The 18251-nt window shown below is 46.5% G+C and overlaps 1 protein-coding gene across 1 annotated transcript in view; it reads left to right on the plus strand.

The window, feature by feature from the left end:
• Cgnl1 (cingulin like 1) overlaps nucleotides 1-17162 on the plus strand; it is a 157559-nt gene extending 140397 nt beyond the window's left edge. Inside the window, exons 15-19 of the mRNA XM_052187858.1 lie at nucleotides 11190-11273; nucleotides 12035-12159; nucleotides 13018-13126; nucleotides 13345-13508; nucleotides 14559-17162. Of these exons, the coding sequence (XP_052043818.1) occupies nucleotides 11190-11273; nucleotides 12035-12159; nucleotides 13018-13126; nucleotides 13345-13508; nucleotides 14559-14691 (615 nt within the window). The 3' untranslated portion in view covers nucleotides 14692-17162. The remainder of the gene's footprint in view (nucleotides 1-11189; nucleotides 11274-12034; nucleotides 12160-13017; nucleotides 13127-13344; nucleotides 13509-14558) is intronic.
• Nucleotides 17163-18251: the final 1089 nt, after the last annotated feature.

An 18251-nucleotide genomic window follows, 5' to 3' on the forward strand; every position in this document is an offset into this window, starting at 1 on the left:
GATGCGACTGCTCGCCTCAGTGGTCCCCGTTGAAAATTTTCCACTGAGCCAAGAACTTGAGGTTCATGCTAGAGGGAGATAAAAACCTTGGCCTGGGGGCTGCTGTGAAGGGCACTCCATGGTCAGTCAGTCCCAGGCCTGCTCCTGTGCTGCCTCTTGTGGGTCTTTGGGAGATTCCTAGATTATTGAGTCTGGAGATGTAGCTCAGTTTGTGGGGTCTTTGCCCATCATGCACAAAGTCCTGGGGTTCAGTCCCTGGCACTGCTCACACTGGCATGGTAATGCATGGCCGTGATCCTAAGAATCAGAAAGCAGGAGAATCAGAAGCTCAAGGTCATCCATTCTTTCCCACAAATAAACAAAAGCTATTTACGTAGAAGGGTCTAAAGGCTTCCCCTCTTCCAACCTGACACTATTGTCCGGCTCCAATATTTTCTTATCATTTCTGGGAGGTAGAGAAAGTAAGGTACGTACTTGCTGTAAATAGAGAAATTGAAAATCAAGTTCAAATGATGTAGAAACTGATGAGAAACAAAACCAAAGCTTCAAGATAGACCAGTGCTGCTTCTCCTTCCTTTCCTTCCTTCCTTCCTTCCTTCCTTCCTTCCTTCCTTCCTTCCTTCCTTCCTTCCTTCCTTCCTTCCTTCCTTCCTTCCTTCCTTCCTTCCATCCATCTATGGTTTTTGGTGATATGTCTTGTTATGAAGCCCAGGCTAGCCTCTACCTCTATCATCCTGCCTCAGCCTCTGAGTGCTGGGGTTACAGGTGTGTGCTATCACAGCTGGTGAGTGTTGCCTGTTGATGAGGTCTCAGACCTCTTCTGGCCCTTGATGCCTCCTAATTAGAGAGGGACATTTGAGAGGAATGTCCCTCTTCACCAACAGTCCTTTATCTCAAAGTCTGGCTTTCTGCCTTTAAAATTAAAGAGCTTATAGAGAGGGCTTTGGGTCCAGAGGACAGGCTCTGGCCATGGGGCCTCTCCAGGGCTGTGCACCTGTGACTGCCTGTCACCTCATGGCAAGAAGGGGGACCCTTAAAAGCTGAATCCCTTTCTCCTCTCATCAGTTCTGACCTTCTGATACTGTAACAAAGGCTGGAGACTGAAGGACAGAATGTGGCACCGTCACCTTGAATCCTATGAATGGTGCTAACCATGGACTCGCAGCAACCTGCAGCTAGACACTGAAAAGAGAAAGCACGAGGAAAGAATTTAAAACAAACAAACAAAAACAACAACAAAACCCTCATTTTCTTTTAAAACTTAAAGTTTTCTGTTCTCTATTTAAAACTGAGTGTTTTTCAGGTCTGAATCCTTGCTTGCCCCCAGTATATCCTGTCTTTCCCCTCGTCCCAGCGTTAGGTCTTAGGTAAACAGGCAAGACAAAAGGGTTCTGGCTATCTTAGCATAAGGCTAGCCCTCTGGCAGGACCTTGGGTCTGGCAAGGACATCAGAGGCTAAATCTGCAGAATTGTGTAATGATGAAAGATTTGAGACCCAGAGCCGTGAAGGGCCTTAGGCAGAGTCTGTGCCAGGCAGCTCTAGAGGCAGGCTTAGGATTCCCCTAACCAAGGACGGTGCTTTAGCTACCAGAGCCTGGAAAACAGCAAATATGACTTCACGCATGGAGAGTGGCAAAACCACAGAATTCCAAAGTGATGTTAGGCCAGCTTAAAGAGAGGAACTAGATTTAACAAGTAGAAAATTAACGGTAAAATGGCGCAGGTGCTAAATACCAAGAGCAGGACTCCAGCCCATATTTAGAAAAGGTGAGGAACGTCTGTTTTCTCATACACAGAACGGAAAACTTGTAAACTGAAGGAAGATTCACTGAGGTACTGTTTTACTGGCTTTGGGTCTGTTTAAAACCAGAGAAAGAATTTTTACCTTTCTTTCTTCAAAAACTTTGTTTCCCTGCCAGAGCCAGTAGGACAGACCTTATAAACCTTGCTACTCAGGAGGCTGAGGCAGGAGGATTGTAATTCCAAGACCTTCCTGTGCTACAGAGAGATTACTAGTGAAACTATGTCTCCAAGTAAGAGAGATGGGGATACTGCCCAAGGGTACTAACTTTCCTAGCATGCCAGAGGCCCCAGATTCAATTGCCAGTGCCAGGAAAGCAAACTAAACATTTCCGTCCATTACTAACTGCCAACCACACTGAGGATTTTCAAGTGCTGGCTGCTTGTATGCTTTGTTGTCTATTTTTGGGTCTTAGGAGGCAGAGTCACGGCCTAGAGCTGCACAGCTCCTAAGAGCACAGAGGCACAGAATGCGCCATATTCTAAAGATCTTCAAGTTAAGAATAATGTTCCATTGGTGGGGGATGCGGCTCAATTAGCAGAGTGATTGCTTAGCCAAGCCCTGAGTTCATTCCCCAGCACCTCATAATATGGAGATAGTGGTATACACTTGTCCTCCCTGCATGGATGAACCGCAAAGGCAAAGAGAGTCCATGGCCATCCTTGGTTAATGATAATAATTAAATTATTATCTTTTAAATTATTAATTTAAAATTAAATTAAATTAGATTATTAATTTATCTAATTAAATTATCTATTAATTATCTAATTAAATTATTACTACTACTGCTATTATTATTATTATTATTATCACTTAAAATACACATGGCTGCCTTTGCCTCTGCCTCTTCGGACTCTCAGTATGTGTAAAGGAGTCAAGCAGGAAGAGGCCTTGCCTGGTGTGCTGGGTAGGCTGGTACCCTGGCTCAGTGGGCATCGCTGTGCCCACACTGCTGGTGGCTGAATGCTCACAGCAGGGCTGGGCTGGCCCCCAGGCAGCCCCCTCAGCCCGAGAGCCAGGGTGATATCGCACAGTGGCAAATTAACTCATTCCACCCAGACAGCTGGCAGCTGGCAGGGGGCAAACACCAACTTCAAACTTAGGGAAGCTTCACCGTCTTCTCAGGGACGAGCAAGCCCACCTTGTTGCCTTAGAAACTGCCAGACAAATCCCAGGGGGCAAAGCTTGAGAGGTGAACAGTTACTTTCAGAAACTGCTCCTTTGTGGCTGGCTCACACCTGCTCCTCGGGATCTGGGGACACAGGAACCAGTAAATGAGACTCTAAATAGCCCCCCTTTCAGGAGGAAAGTGACAGATCAAAGTAGGGTTTCCTCTTTTAGTGAAAGTGACTCCAGGCTCAGAACTGCCTCTTAGTGTATCAGCTATTCAAAGCCCCACCCCCTGTGTAAGTTGGCTGGTTATAATTCTCAGGATACCCAGGAGTGATGGCCTGCCAACCTCCTCACAGCCTGATGATAAACCCAGGCCAGGAGGCTACTATTATTAGCAACCATAAATATCTCGGGCTTTCCATTAACCCAAAAGACTGCAGCTTCTAAACCTGAGCGCTAGCTTGGGTCCCTGATATCTATCCTACAGGCTACTAGAATCGGATCTGCTGCTTCTTATCAATACAGTCCATGTAAGTTAGCATCCATTCAGTCCAGCTGCACTCCTGTCTGCTTTAATATGACTGCAGAGCTTGGACTGTTTAGTAGAGTAGAAGGGTAAATAGCATGTAAACCACTGAGTTCACTTTCTTGGGTTCAAATAAGGATCAGAACATGCAATCTGGGTGCTGAGCGGAGCCTCAGAAGCAAAGACTTGTGACGCTTGCCTGGATTTGTGGTGAAACCGTTCTTCTTTGGGACCTTGACTATAATACCATGCGGAATTCCTTGAAGCTCCACAAGGTGGATTTATTTTAGTGCATAGTGTCTGGCTGGTTTTTAGAAGCATGGAGGGGAAGCTATTGTGTTTTCCAAAAGACTCAGAAGCATGGCCTGCCTGGCCACTGTCACTGTTGGTCTATGACTGTCTTCTATTCCTTCCTGTTCTCCTGACTCATTTTACACTTTAATATTTTTTATTTCCATTTTAATAGGCTGCTTTTGAGGGGATGTGGTGGTGTATGAAACATTACTATTTTGTTGTTTTCTGTTTTCCCAGAGCTCTCCAGGGAGGGCTTGAACCTGAAGAGACCCTCAGAGATGTCTCTTGCTTAGAGTTCTGCCACAGGGGAGGTCTGTTTTCTGGTAGCTGCATGCTCTGAGCTCACAGCTGGGACCCTGCCCTGTGACCATGGTGGCAGTCCTCCATGCCCCAGGGCTCTCTCCACTTAACCCTCGTGTAGACTTTTCCTTTGGGGCTCTACAGAACTCACCACTAACACTCTGCTTCCTGTACGGTTTTTTCATAACATCAAGCATCAAACCCCTTGCACCTGTGGTTCCCCTGAGAGACAATGGCTGAGGCAGTGGGGGTGGGGGTGCTGAAGACTTTTTGTCAGAAGCCCTGGGGTAAAATCGCCAAGCTGTTTCCATTCAGATCTGATCTAGACACTATTCTGACTCTCTCATCAGAAAAAAAAAAAAAAAAAAAAAAAAAAAAAAAAAAAAAAAAACGGTGACAGCACCTGTGTGGGAGTTTCTAGAAGGATTAAGAGGCTCAGACACAGTACACTGCTGGAGCAGGGCTGTTCCTATTACCCTTCTGGTTCCCTGTTCTCTGCTTCATGTGCATTTTAACACTTCTGTTGTCAACTTGATTTCTCTACTTGCATTGGGTCTTCTGTGTCCCTTCACTTTGGGGGATCAACTTTTCTTTTGTAGAAGAGGGCAGGATCCTGGTGTCCTTGGAAGTCTCCTTGACCACATCCTATAGGATAAGGCCGAACTGAAAGGGCCCCGTGAGCCACTTTGCTCAGGTACAAATGAACCTGCAGGCCCTGTTCTGCGAGCAAGGTCCTGGGAGGGGGGTGGGCTGGGCTCAGCTTCCCACCATGGAAGGTGTGCACAGTGTCCCTCAAGTGCAGGACTGTGCCCCAAGCAGTATGGCTTCCCCCAGGAGGCCTGAGCAGGCTGTGAGTCTGCATTCATTACCGAGCAGTCACAGGAGGAAGTCCACCTCCCTTTCAGCAGCATTTGATTCTTGAGCTTGTCCCTTAAGTCGTTGTTGGCAGCGGTGACATTTTCTCTTGCTCTGTACAAGGATGGCCTAAGGGAACTCGTCTTGGCCGGTGGTTTGTTTTTGTGTCTCACTATTTGAATATCCTTATAGGGTACGTTGTGATCACTTCACACATGTGTACAGTGTGTAGTTTTCTAGTTGGGGAAATAAATATCTCCATCTTTTCAACAACTAAGGATTTTTAGTGTAACACTATTCTTTGAGAATTTCATAATGTATACAATGTGTTTCACCCTTGAAGCAACTCCTAACTTCATAGTTTCCCTGTTTAATTTTTTTTTCTGAGAAAATTTCATATAGTATATTTTGATCAAATTCTTCCCCCTCCCTCAACTCTTCCCACATCCCTAACCCACCCAACTTAATGTTCTCTCATTTAAAAGAAAAAACAGAGCAAAACACAGAGTCCGTTTCTGTTGGCCAACTACTCCTGGGCACTGGGCCTTCTCTGGTGTATGGTCAACATACTAGTTCTCAGCCATTAAAGAAAGCTGGGGTTTTCCCTCATCTAACAGTAATTAATTAGGTGCCAAAGCGCCTTAGCTAGGGCTAGCATTTCCTGCCCTCCTCCCCTCCTGCACACTGGGATTCTTATCTGAGCTTGTGCAGACATTGTGCAGACCTTAAACACACTGTCACAGTCTCGGAGCTCCTACGTGTATCCGCCCTGTGTTGTGTCTGGAAGACACGATTTCCTTGAAGTCTTCGTCCTCTTTCCTGTAGATCCCTGGGCCTTGAGGGGAGGGTGTGATTCATCTCATTTAGGGCTGAGCACTCCCAATCTCCAGTTTCTGTATTAACTGCCATCTACTCTGCTCATCTGAGATGAGCAGTCCCCCCCCCCCCCTTATTGATAACCTATCAGGTCCACTCAGTGCTGCCAATGTGCATGGCCGTCCACTGGTATGAGGTTAACCTACCAGGACTAAACCCCTAAACAAACCGATGCTGCTCCCTCCCTAGCAGCCGTTGCCTTTCAGTTGCTCCTCAGCTAGGAGTAGGAATTATTGTGTAGTGAGAGCTTCATATTCACCTAGTCATTTTAAAACGGAGTTTTAATTTTTTGGTTCCTCCCAACCCCCAACCCCAGTCTCTCTCTCTAGGGCCTTTCTTGTAGCCCTGGCTGTCCTGAAACTCACTCTTTAGACCAGGTTGGACTTGAACTCACAGAGATCTGTCTGCCTCTGCCTCCCAAGTGTTGGGATTAAAGGCGTGTGCCTGGCTTACTTTTTAGGTTTTTGGGGGGGTTTTGTTTGTTTGTTTGTTTTGTTTGTTTGTTTGTTTGTTTTTATCTTTGAGATGCTCTTACCATGGAGCACAAACTGGCCTTGAACTCAAATCAGTCCTCCTGCCTCAGCCTTTCAGGCTCTGTGTGAGTAGAGTCATGTTTACCTGATGGCCTTGCTGTGCCAACAAAGAAAACCGGAAGTCGTTACTGCATTTTTGGAGTTTTGATGTTCCTCGTTGAACTTTCTGTCCCCTCTCCAGATTCCAACCTCTTTTCCGTTCAGTTCTACAGACTCCTTAGTCTCCACAGGAGTGATAACTGTGTTTGTCTTTCTAGAACTGGCTTATTTCAGTTAGCAAAATAACCTTTGGATCCTCCATTACAAAGGAATACTGAATCTTATCAACTGTTTTTTCCCCATCTATAGAAACGATCTTATAGTCTTTGTCCACCATTCTATCAATGGATGTGCCCTGTCATTGTTGATCATATATAGTCTGTGACTAGTCATACTGTCTGTGGGTCCTGTCATGTTGATCATAGGGTCTGTGGCTAGTCATTCTGTGTGTGCGCCCTGTGTGCCTGCTCATGTTTTGCATAAGTTACAATGTCTTGCTTCCTTTGCATACATCTCATTTGCTCATGGTATATGACCCTTGTGATGTGCCATTGAATTCAGTTCACTAATACTCAGGGGAGAATTTTTACCTCCTGTTCTGCAGAGGTTATTAGAGCTTTTTAGAGGTTATATATTTGCCTGGTTTTGGTACAGGAGTAATGCTGCCCTCATGGAGAGTTTATGTTGTAGAATATAGTAACAAAGTCTTAAGGCTCAGGATAGTTTAGATGGGAGCTGTTTCTGTACAGCTTTGAGCTGTTTCCTGGGCTTTGTTCAGTCCTATCCTTCATTATTGGTTTAGAGTCTCCATTTCTTCAGTTTTTACGTGTATAAGAATTGTAGGGTTTTCTCTAGATTTTCCAATGTTCCAGTATGTTATTCATAATAAGTTATGATCCTTTGTATCTATGTGTTTCTTTTTTCATACCTGATTTGAGTCATGGCTCTTTTTCTCAGTTAAGGCTTGTCATTTTTTTTTCCTAATTTTTTAAAAGACATTTTATGTGTATGAGTGCTTTGCCTGCATGTTTGTATATGCATCATGTGTATGCAGTGCCCACAGAAGCCAAAAGAGGGCATCAGACCACCTGGCACTGCAATTAACAGGCAGTTGTGAGCTGCTGTGTGGATGCTGGGGACTGAACGCAAGCCCTCCACGAGAGTAGCTGATCCTCGGAACTGCTAAGCCATCTCTCCCGTCCTGTGGGTTTGTCAATTAGTTTGTGTGTGGCACACTCGCACCATTTGCATTTTATTTGTTTCAGTTCTCTGGCTTGTGTGGAAGTCAGGTCACTCCTTCCATCACATGGGTCCAGACATTGACTGTGTCAGGCTCGGTGGCAATCACTTTTACCGGCTAAGTCACCTCACAAGCCAGGTCTGTCAATTTTGTTTCTGACCTTATTTTCCCCTTAATTTAGGGGTTGTTGTTGCTTTTCTGTCCTTGAGGTACGTCATTAGGTAGAGATCCAGTTTATTTAAAGATCTTATTTGTGTGCACAGGTGCCCACAGAGGCCACTGGGCTGGAGTGGCAAGGGTTATAAGTCACCTGGCATGTGTGGTCCAGAGTTCTAACTACTGACCCATCTCTCCAGCTCTACTGTTTGGTATAATGTAGCCCAGGCTAAGTATGTAGCCCAGGCTAATAGTGGACTCCACCTTCCAGTGCTGGGCTGACTTGGGCCACCCCCCCCCAACCTCCCCAGCTTACTGTCTCTTTTAATGGATGCATTCATTACTATAAGCTTACCTTCAGTACTGCTTTTGCATCCATCCACAGATTTTGGCTGGCTTTCATTTTTATTTGTAAAGCTTTTTGTTCTTTTTATAAAATTTTATTTGCTTCATGCATGAGTACTCTGCTGCATGTACACCTGCACACCAGAAGAGGGCATCGGGTCCCTCTTCTGGTGTGCAGGTTACATGCAACCACATGAGCCACCATGTGGGTGCTGGGAATTGAACTCAGGATCTCTGGAAGAGCAGTCAGTGCTCTTAACCTCTGACCCATCTCTCTAGCCCCTCCTTTGTAAAGCTTTTAAACATTTCCTCTTCCAATTTTTTTTGTTACCATGGGCCATTTAGTAATATATTGTTTAATTTCTTTGTGTTTGTATACTTCCCATTCTCTTTCTTGACTTGTAATTGTATCCATTATCATCTTTTAGCTTAGGGATTTATTGCTATAAAGAGACACCAATGACCTTGCAACTCTTAATGAAGGAAAACACTTAACTGGGGCTGGCTTACAGTTCAGCGCTTTAGTCTATCTATGATCATCATGGCTGGAAGCATGGTAGCACGCAGGCAGACATGGTGCTGGAGAGTTACTGAGAGTGCTACTTGACCTGGCTTGGGCTTATGAAATCTCAAAGCCTACCCCCAGTGACACACTTCCTCCAATAAGGCCATATAGTGCCACTTCCTATGAGCCTATGTGGACCATTTTTATTCAAACCACCATATTATCTAAGAAGACACATGATATGATTTCACAGCTTTCAGTCTCTTGAGACTTGATATGTGGGCTAATGTGTATTACCTTAGAGCAGTGATTCTCAACCTGTGGTTTGAGACCCCTTTGGGGTTGTGTATCAGGTATTACAATTCTTTCCCCCCTCCCCCCTTTGGGTTTTCAAGATAGGGCTTCTCTGAGTAACCCTGGTTAACCTGGAATTTGCTCTGTAGACCAGGCTGGCCTCAAACTCAGAGATCCACCTGTCTCTGCCTCCCAAATGTTATGAGTAGCAAAATTACTGTTACAAAGTAACAACAAAATAATTTTATGGTTGGCAGTCACTACAACATGAGGAATTATATTAAACGGTCTCATTTAGGAAGGTCTCATTTAGGTCGCATTAGGAAGGTTGAGAACTACTGCCCTAGAGGATGTCCCACATGGTGATTCAGATGTGTATTCTGTGGCTGCTGGTGTGATGCTCAGTAAATATACATTGAGTTCCATCTCTATGTAGAACAGCAGGACTCGGATGTTTGATATATACATACATACATACACACACACATACCTGGATGATCAGTTCTTCGAATTTCCACTACTTTTACTTGAGAGATCTCTTTAGATGTAATGATATTTGAATATACATGGTGGGTGCATATATATTCACATTGGTTAAATCTTGCTGAACTGAGCCTTTATTAATGTTTCATTTAAACTCTGCTTCATCTCCCTCTCCCTCTCCCTCTCCCTCTCTCTCTCCCTCTCTCTCTCCCTCTCCCTCTCCCTCTCCCACATGGATTTCCCTGTGTAACCCAAGCCCTGGCTGTCCTGGACCTCTTTTATAGACCCGCCTGCCTTTGCCTCCTGAGTGCTGGGATTGAAGTTGTACACCATCATGCCCGGCTCTTTATCATTTATTAAGCATATAAACTAATGGATTTCATGACATTTCACACATGTATATAACATGCTTTGATCATTTTCAGTTCCCTATCATATCCTGCTCCAACTCCTTCCTCTTCCTTCAAACCCTCCTCCTGCTTTCATGTTTTATTTCTATATTTAATTATAAAGTGTGTATATACATGAGTTGATTTAATGCTGCACACATGTGCATGTTTTTAGGGCTGGCTATTGGTTGCTCCATGTTTAATAACATGATAATCTTTTCTCAGCTCTCCACTGTTATTCACTATGTCTCTACCAGCAAAGTTGGTTTCTTGTAGGCAGCATTCAGTTGGGACTTTATTTCTCTTTCCATTTGATAATCTGTCTTTTTTTCTCTTCTTTTTTTAATTTTCATTTTCTTCTAATCTTTTTTTATTCATTTATCATATTCACATTTGAGGTTATCAATAAGTAACATTCTCATCTGTATTTGTTTTTTCCTATGTCTTTTACTATTTATTTTTGTGATTTATTTTCCCCACCTGTGTGAGTTAGATTCCCTTTCTCTTTTGTATATCTATTCTCCTACTGGGTTCTATAGATGTGTGTTTTCAGCATGGAAGTTTCCATCTTTTCATTTCTAGTGTCTTTCTTGTAGGGTTTATCTGGTGCTGCTTATCTGGGGAACACTATTTTTCGTTCACTTATTAGGACTAACTGTGGGTATAGTATTAGGTGTCTAAGTGTTATTTCTTTCGTTTTTTGAATATAGTGCCTACCCTTTAAGGTTCCTGTTGAGAACTCTGCTTTAAGTTTAGTAGGCCCTCTCTTATATATGGTCTGACAGTTTCTTCTAGCTACTTTTATGATTATGTATTTGTCTTATACCTGTGACATGTTGACTATAATAACCCTGGTGATCATCAGTTTTGAGTGAATCTAGTTGAGGTACTTTGAGCATCTCAAACCTTTTCAGAAATAGGTTTGCTTGTGATGGTCTAGCCTGTGGTAATATCTTTATCTTTGATGTTAGCAATGTCTCTGTGCCATGACTCCTGAAGGTGCCTATGAGACTGTGCAGCATATGTGGGCTTGCAGACTAGGAACTAGGGCAATCTGTGGTGCAGATATAGGAAGCACTGTTCCTAACTTTTTCAGATCAGGTATAGGTGACAATAAAGCTTGTGACACCAGGAACCTATGGTCCCTGAACCATAGTACAGGGAGACCCAATAAATAGGTCTTCATGCCTGGGACCTACAGATGAATATGCAACGTGAGCAATTCAATATATATTAGCAGAGTTAGCTACAGTGACTACTATTGTTATTTTTAGTTAACTATCATTATACTTGCCAAAGGATCAAAAGCATCCTTCTACTCAAGAGCAAGCAGTACGATGGGTGCCCTGTCTTCATGAAAACCTGATTTTCTGTTGGAACCATGTCAGTACAGAGAGTATGAGGACCAAGTTTTAACCCCTTTTGCTCTGTTTGTTGTAGATGGAACAGATGAGGAGTGAACTACTTCAAGAGAAAGCTGCCAAGCAAGACTTAGAGTGTGACAAGATTTCCCTAGAGAGACAGGTGAGCCAGCGGTTCCATGAGTTTCTGCCTCACGCTCCCTCATGTTGGGCTTCTGGTGTTCTCCTTTGGGAATGTGGCAGGGGCTTTCCCTACTCCAGGGTCAGTATGTGGGGCATTGAAGTGAGGTTTGTGCTCAATCACAGTGTCGGCCCTTCTCAGAGGCTGACTCTGAAGTTCACTGCTGATGGCCCACTGTCATTTTCTTGAGTGGACAGAGGCTCCAGGTCAAGGAGACTCCTGACTGACAAGGTGACTCACTGAGAAACTGGCCCCGAATGTCTGCAGTAGGGTGCAACATTTAAGGTAGACTAGCAGTCAAGGAAGGTTTTAACACAGTATTTAGACATGATTGATTATAGCTAGTGTTGAGAAAGTCATCAGAGTGGGAGAGCATAACGCCATTGTGAATAATCGCATTATGAAAAAGTAAGCGACTGAGGAGGATCAGTTACATCAGTTCTGTCACAGACTATTCGTGCCAGCCTGCCGCTGAAAAACACTGGTAGAGGAGCTGCTGCCCCTTCCCTCCATGATCACTCAGGACACACGCCAGCCCTTTTATCCAGGCTCCATAAGACAACAGCCTAGAGTTTCTTCCTGTGACGTGATAAGACCTGAGTTCAAAGGTGTTCCTTGGAATAGTCTCTGGAATCCCCTGGTGCCTAGGCACTGACTAGTCCCTCACTCTGCCCAGGATGCTTCTCCCAAAGAGCATGCTCCAACCCAACCAAGTCTCTCACAGGCGCCCTCTCTGATTCCAGAACAAAGACTTAAAGAGCCGGATTATCCACCTGGAGGGTTCCTACAGGTCCAGTAAGGAGGGCCTGGTGGTGCAGATGGAGGCCAGGATTGCAGAGCTGGAGGACCGGCTGGAGAATGAAGAGAGGTAGGCTCAGCCTGGAGCGGGGCAGGGGGCCAGGTAGGCCACAGTCATTTGTTAGGCCTGGTGGGTTGGAGGCTCTCTTCCAGTCCTCCTCAGCCCCCAGGGAAGGTAGAGCCAAGCCCAGACTTACAGTCATCTCCATTTCTCAGATAAGAACTGGGAGCTGCACCACGGTAAGCAATGATGAGGTAGCCTGGCTGTGCACTGTGTGCCTGGACGTCTAGACACTCAGGTGTGGACGGCAGCTGGCCACTGTCTGCATCTCATTAACAAGGCAGACTACTTTGTAACCTGTTGAGTCTGAGCCAGGTTAGAGGCAGGGAGCTGCTGTGGCCCTGAGGGCAGGTGTATTCAAACAGAAGTCACCAACCACCTACCAGGAGTGGGGAGGTTCTTCCACAGTGGGCAGGAAAGATATGGGACTCCTCCTAACAAAATGATTTTTGAGCTACCCACATAGTCCCAATCTGAGGACCAGCACACCCCAACCTTCCTTGCAGGTTCCCAGCATATATATACATGGTTTTAGTAAGATTTCTAAGCCTGGCTGGTATAGACCCCAACTACCAGCGATGTGTGATTCTTTGCTTCAAAAGTTAAGCTCGGTAGCAGAAGCATCTAGGACACATCTGAGCTCTGGTCCTGCAGCCTTGCGAGAGTCTTGCCCTTCTTGGGGCTCCATGTTTCCTCCTGTGATACCAGCAGCCCTTTCTTCCTGTGCAGCTGTTTTCCTCTGACCCCGAGCTAACCAGGCACCTATAGCTGGAGAGTCCCATCTCCTCCTTCCAGCCTGGGCTCCCCACGCAGCTGAGAAGTAGAGGAATCAGAGGGTGTGTTCTGTGTTGCTTCCTCTATTCCCAGGGATCGGGCCAACCTGCAGCTCACCAACCGAAGGCTGGAGCGGAAGGTGAAGGAGTTGGTGATGCAGGTGGATGATGAGCATCTGTCACTGACCGACCAGAAGGACCAGGTGAGAGCCTCTGCCTTCTCTCTCTCACGAGATTCTGTGTCCCAGGCCAGGCCATGCGGGGTGTGTATGCAGAGCCCCCTGTTCCCCTCACCCATAGATGTTCTCACTTTTTCTGTGAGGCAGGAAAGTAGCCAGGTCCTCGGCGTCTCCTGCTCTGGCTTTTCCAGCTCAGCTGGACACTCAGCTAACACTCAAGTCCCCCATCTTTCCTCATGCAGCTGAGCTTGCGCCTGAAAGCCATGAAGCGCCAGGTGGAGGAGGCTGAGGAGGAGATCGACAGACTGGAAAGTTCTAAGAAGAAGCTGCAGAGGGAGCTGGAGGAGCAGATAGGAGTGAATGAGCAACTGCAGGGGCAGCTCAACTCCATGAAGAAGGGCTTCAGGTGGGTAGGGGGCCACCGAGGCCCGTAGCTAATGGCGTCATCCCGTTCTTGAGGTGAAAGTGGCTGTGTCTACTTGAGTCACCACCCTATCTGTTCAATAACATCACCCTCATACCAGCGTTAGGCAGAGCCTGAGGCACAGAGAGGTTTGAGGGATCCCCGCCACTGTGGAGGAGCATCTCCCATCTGGCTGGAGAGTGAAGTTCTCATCTATACCCTTCTAAGAATGAGGATCTTCCAAGTTACTCTGAGGAAAGCTGAAGGGTGGGGCTGGTGGGGCTGGAGGGGGGGGGTTTCCCTACCCCGGGACCAGTGTGGGGGACACTGAGGTAAAGACTGAGTGCAGGTTCATGCCCACCCAGAGCCTTTGGTGGAGACTGTCTGTGCCTGGGGTTCGATGCCTGCTGCTTCAGGTAGCTCTCAGAAGCTGACAGCTCTGCTCACTGAGAATCCTACCACACAGGACTGAGAACTCACCTGAAGGTCATCAGTATATCGCCACGGTGGGACTCGGTGGGCAAGAGAGAATGCTTTGATAAACTATTAGGCCATTATTGTCTGGGGCTCAGTCGGTAGAGTGCCTGTCTCACATGCAGAAGGCCCTGGGTTCCATCCCTAGCAGCTCATAAAAATAGGTGTGTGACCTATGATCTCAGTCCTTAAGAGGCAGAGTTAAGAGGATCCAAACCTTAAGGCCATTCTTGGCTACATAGTTAGCTTGAGGCCAGCATGGGCTGGTTACATAAGACCTTGTCTAAGAAGAAAAAAGTGGTTTTGATCCATGTAAATCAGAAGCACCCTGATCTGCAAAAGAGTTGGGCAAAGGGAGAAATCAGTTCTACTGTTGACAGCTTCCCCCATCAGCATCAATCAGACAGGAGTAACAGGCAGTTTGTACCTGCTGCTAAGACAAATATCCCGAGCTGGCAAACTCATGCCTGTGGATGCAGCAGTGGGGTGGAGGTCAGGAGCCCAACATCCTTTCCTTCATCTCCAAATCAGAGGCAAGCCCTAGCCAGGGTCAAGAAACATCTCCTTTGTGTTCTGCAGGCTTAAGACACTGTCGGCTAAAGTACTGGACGACTCAGACGACGATGACCTCAGCAGTGATGCCGGAAGCCTCTACGAAGCCCCGCTGGGCTATACCTTTCCCAAAGACAGCACTATCACCAGCCAGATCTGAGTCTGCTTCCAGGCCTGTTGATCCCGACAGGGCTCTGCAGCCATCTACACAAAGCAGGAGGCACTAAATAGGGCTTGTGAATGGAGTCAGACCCACGGCCACCACCTCACATTCCTCCCGGGGCCTCTGCGTGGTTGAGTAACCTTGGATCTTAGATAGGGAGCTATTGAAGTTTCAGGTGACCTAACTGGGACATTTGAGGGTAAGACAAAGCCCTGTTGTGCACTGCTGTCTGCCATCACTCCTTCTCCTGCCCCTGGAAAGGTTCCAGTGCCAGCTGTAATGATATAGGGACATGTAGGGATGAAATGATGTATAGACTGTACAGTTTTTAAACCAGACCTTCTCAAGGACTGCTGTTCTACTTTAGAATGTTCCAGAGCCTTTGGAGTGTGACATCTTTGTAAAGTTCACACATTGATCTTGATTATCTTTTAAAATATGAAGCTACCAGATCTCAAATATTAAAAAGCTGGAGTCAAAGGAAGGAGGGTGAAGGCTACTCTGGAATCCAGAGGGATTCAGAAAGTGGAAAAATTAGCACTGGAAATCTGTAATTGGTTTGTATGGGAAAACGGCTCATTGCTGGTTGGGGAAGGGCACTTACGTAGGGCTGAGTCTGAGGTCGTGGTTGCTTATTTTATCTGAACCATGCGAAGAGCAGTTCCCACTCCCCATTTCTTTCAAGCAAGTAGAACCAAGTAGAACGGGAGACAGATGAGATTTTTAACAAGTGCTGTGCTTCTCGAAGGCAAGAGCCCTGTTGTGTCTCCTTGGCCCTTTTCCTCCATGACAGACCTCCAAGCGAAGCTCGTTCAGGCCTGGAAGGAGGGGCCTTGAGATGAAGCTCATGGGCTTAGAATGTGAGGATGAGGAGGGAGGATTCCAGAAGTTCCTGGGGAAAGGGATGAGTGCGAGGGTGTGGGGCTGATGGAAGAAGGAATGCAGAGATGTTCTTGAAAGCTGGAGGATGTGTAAGAAGGACAGAGTGGGGGTGGGGTTGAGTGGGAGCTTGGAATAATGGGAAAAAGGATTGGGGGTGTTTGTCATTTGAAGGGCTTTTTGAGGAACAGATGCCAGGAAGGGGTGAGGTCAAAGGGCAAGCACATGATGCCAAGGTAGTTTTGGGAGGATGCTGGGTATGTATGTATATATATATATATATATCATATCTCTTGGCCTACCCGTGTCTCCTCATAACTGTGACAGCCACCTATGAAAGAGCCTTGTGAGTTGCCTGTGTGTGTAAGGCAGAGGCGACAGGACACTGAGGCAGAGTCCCCAGGCTTCCTGATGTGGAACTCCTGGGGACCAGGTAACCATAAGGTCCTGTCCACTGCAGATCAGAGTTCACCCAACTAGATTTAAAGAGAAGGGATCTGAAGGATGAGCATTTGCTACCAGAGAACCAAGCTCTGTTACAAAGCACGAGAGCCACTGTCTCCCTCGACATAGCTGGGCACGGCCTGGCCTGTCTCCTCACTGGGTGTGGAGAGACTTGTGCTCTCATCCATTCTGACATTTAACCAATATGTACCCATCAAAATGTGTCAGGCACAGACTTTGGCACTGGAAACACAGTGAATAGGAGTAAAGATGTCTGCAGGCTGGAGATGGAGCTCAGCTGGACAGTGCTTGCCTAGCATGCAGGAAGCCCTGTGTTTAATCCCCAACTCTATAAACCAGGTGTGGTGCGACATGCTGTGTGATCCTGACACTGAGGAAGTGGTGGCAGGAGCATCCAGAGTTCAAGGTCAGCCTTGGAGATATATGCAGTTCCAGGCCAACCTGGGATATAGGAGACCCCGACTCAAAAAAACCAAACAGCCCTGCCCTCCTGTAACCATCTAGGAGAGTGAGGTGCAGGCTGAACCTCTCTGTAGGCAGCCTCTGAGTATCCTTTTGGGAACTTGATAGCCTGCAGTTGGTTGGCTGGTTCCCCAGAACTCACAAGAATTCTTTGGCTCCTAGAATCGTCTCATGTCATCATTCGATACTTGCACTAATCCTAGAAATGCCTCAGCCGCTCATCCCAGAGATGCAGGTGACAAAAATCAAGACCCGGAGGAAGGGGTGTTTGTTTTGGGGTTTGACAAAAATCAGCCAGTCCTTTTTCCAGTTAGTTCTATCTGGTAGCCATGGAGCTAACTACATGAAGGAAGACAGCTCCTGAAAGGGAGAGCAGAGGCTACCACTGGGAACACTAGTAGAGTCCCTCACCCCACACGCCCAGAGGAGGCTAGACCGGATGAGGGCATGTCTCCTGGGCTGTAATGCAGGTGTGTGCAGCATGGCCGGCAGCACAGACACTGGACTGAGGTTTAGAGAGAGGTTTGTAAGTCCCAGGTTCATCTCTTCCCTGTGATCCTGACAGGTGCATCCTGGGACAGAGTGGGGATCAGGGCTTCAGGTCCTTCGCAGCGCAAATCCCTGAGCATTCTGTGGTTTTCTTATATACATGTTTTTTTTTTCTTCTGTTTATTGCTTTAAGAACTAATCCTGCTCAAGAGCATTTTCTTTAGATAGCTTAAAAATATCTCGTGTAAAAACATACATGTTGCCAAATGCGATGCTGAAAAGACAATCACTGTATGGCTTTTATAAATTTGCTTTTCCTGCTCCGGAGAGTCATTCCACCATGACAATTGGTATATTCTGGTGGGTCTTCCAGTAGGGATTGGTTACTATACATTGTCATGGGGAAGAGACATTTTTATCACAGCTACCTCCATGGGTCTGACTTCATGGATGAAGCAAGATTTCCTTACAATAAACTGTCACCTGACAGGAATCCTGGCTCTTGTATTGTTTTCTATCTTTTTATTGCTGTGGAGTTTGGATGCTATGCTACATGTACGAGTGTGAGGACCTGAGTTCGATCCCCAGAACCCACATAAAAGAGGCAAGTGTAGTGGTACATACCTGTAATTCCTGGGGAGTTGAAGATGGGATCTGGGGAGCTTGGTGGCCAGCCAGCTGTGTGGAATGAGGTACAGAAAGAAAGCACCAATGTAAATAAATGCTGGGAGCTACGGGGTTGGCCAGCCCCAGGGCCACTCTGAGAGACTGAGGGTGGTCAGCAGGGAATGTCAATGAGATGTTAGCCATGGGTGACCATGATGCTGAGCCCTGAATAGTTCATTCCAGAAAAATCACAAAGGGAAATTACTCAACGTGACAACTAAGAATCAGATCCCCCTTTCCTAAGACTGACCACCTCCCTGGCAAGCACAGTTGTGTGCTCTCTCTTGTTCTCCTAACAGGCTCCCCATAGTCACCATTTCACACGGCTCCCTAGAAGGGGAGACCCTGAAAAGGGTCTGACCACTGTGCCAGCTCTGTCCTCCCACTGTGACTACAGGGAGCTGATCTCTGCACCCCAACTTCCTGAGATAACTGGTTTGGCCTGGCTGCAGATGGAATCTGGGCATTTCTCTTGGGTACAGCAATCTTGGGGAGCCCACCTCTCCATTGTTACAGCAGCCAGGGCTCTCCAGACCCCTCAGTGTCCTTCCAGAATTTTCTAGTACGCTGCATTCCGGATCTGCCCTTTGTTGAGC

The sequence above is a fragment of the Apodemus sylvaticus genome, chromosome 7 (assembly GCF_947179515.1).
Source record: "Apodemus sylvaticus chromosome 7, mApoSyl1.1, whole genome shotgun sequence".
NCBI classification, from domain to species: Eukaryota; Metazoa; Chordata; class Mammalia; order Rodentia; family Muridae; genus Apodemus; species Apodemus sylvaticus.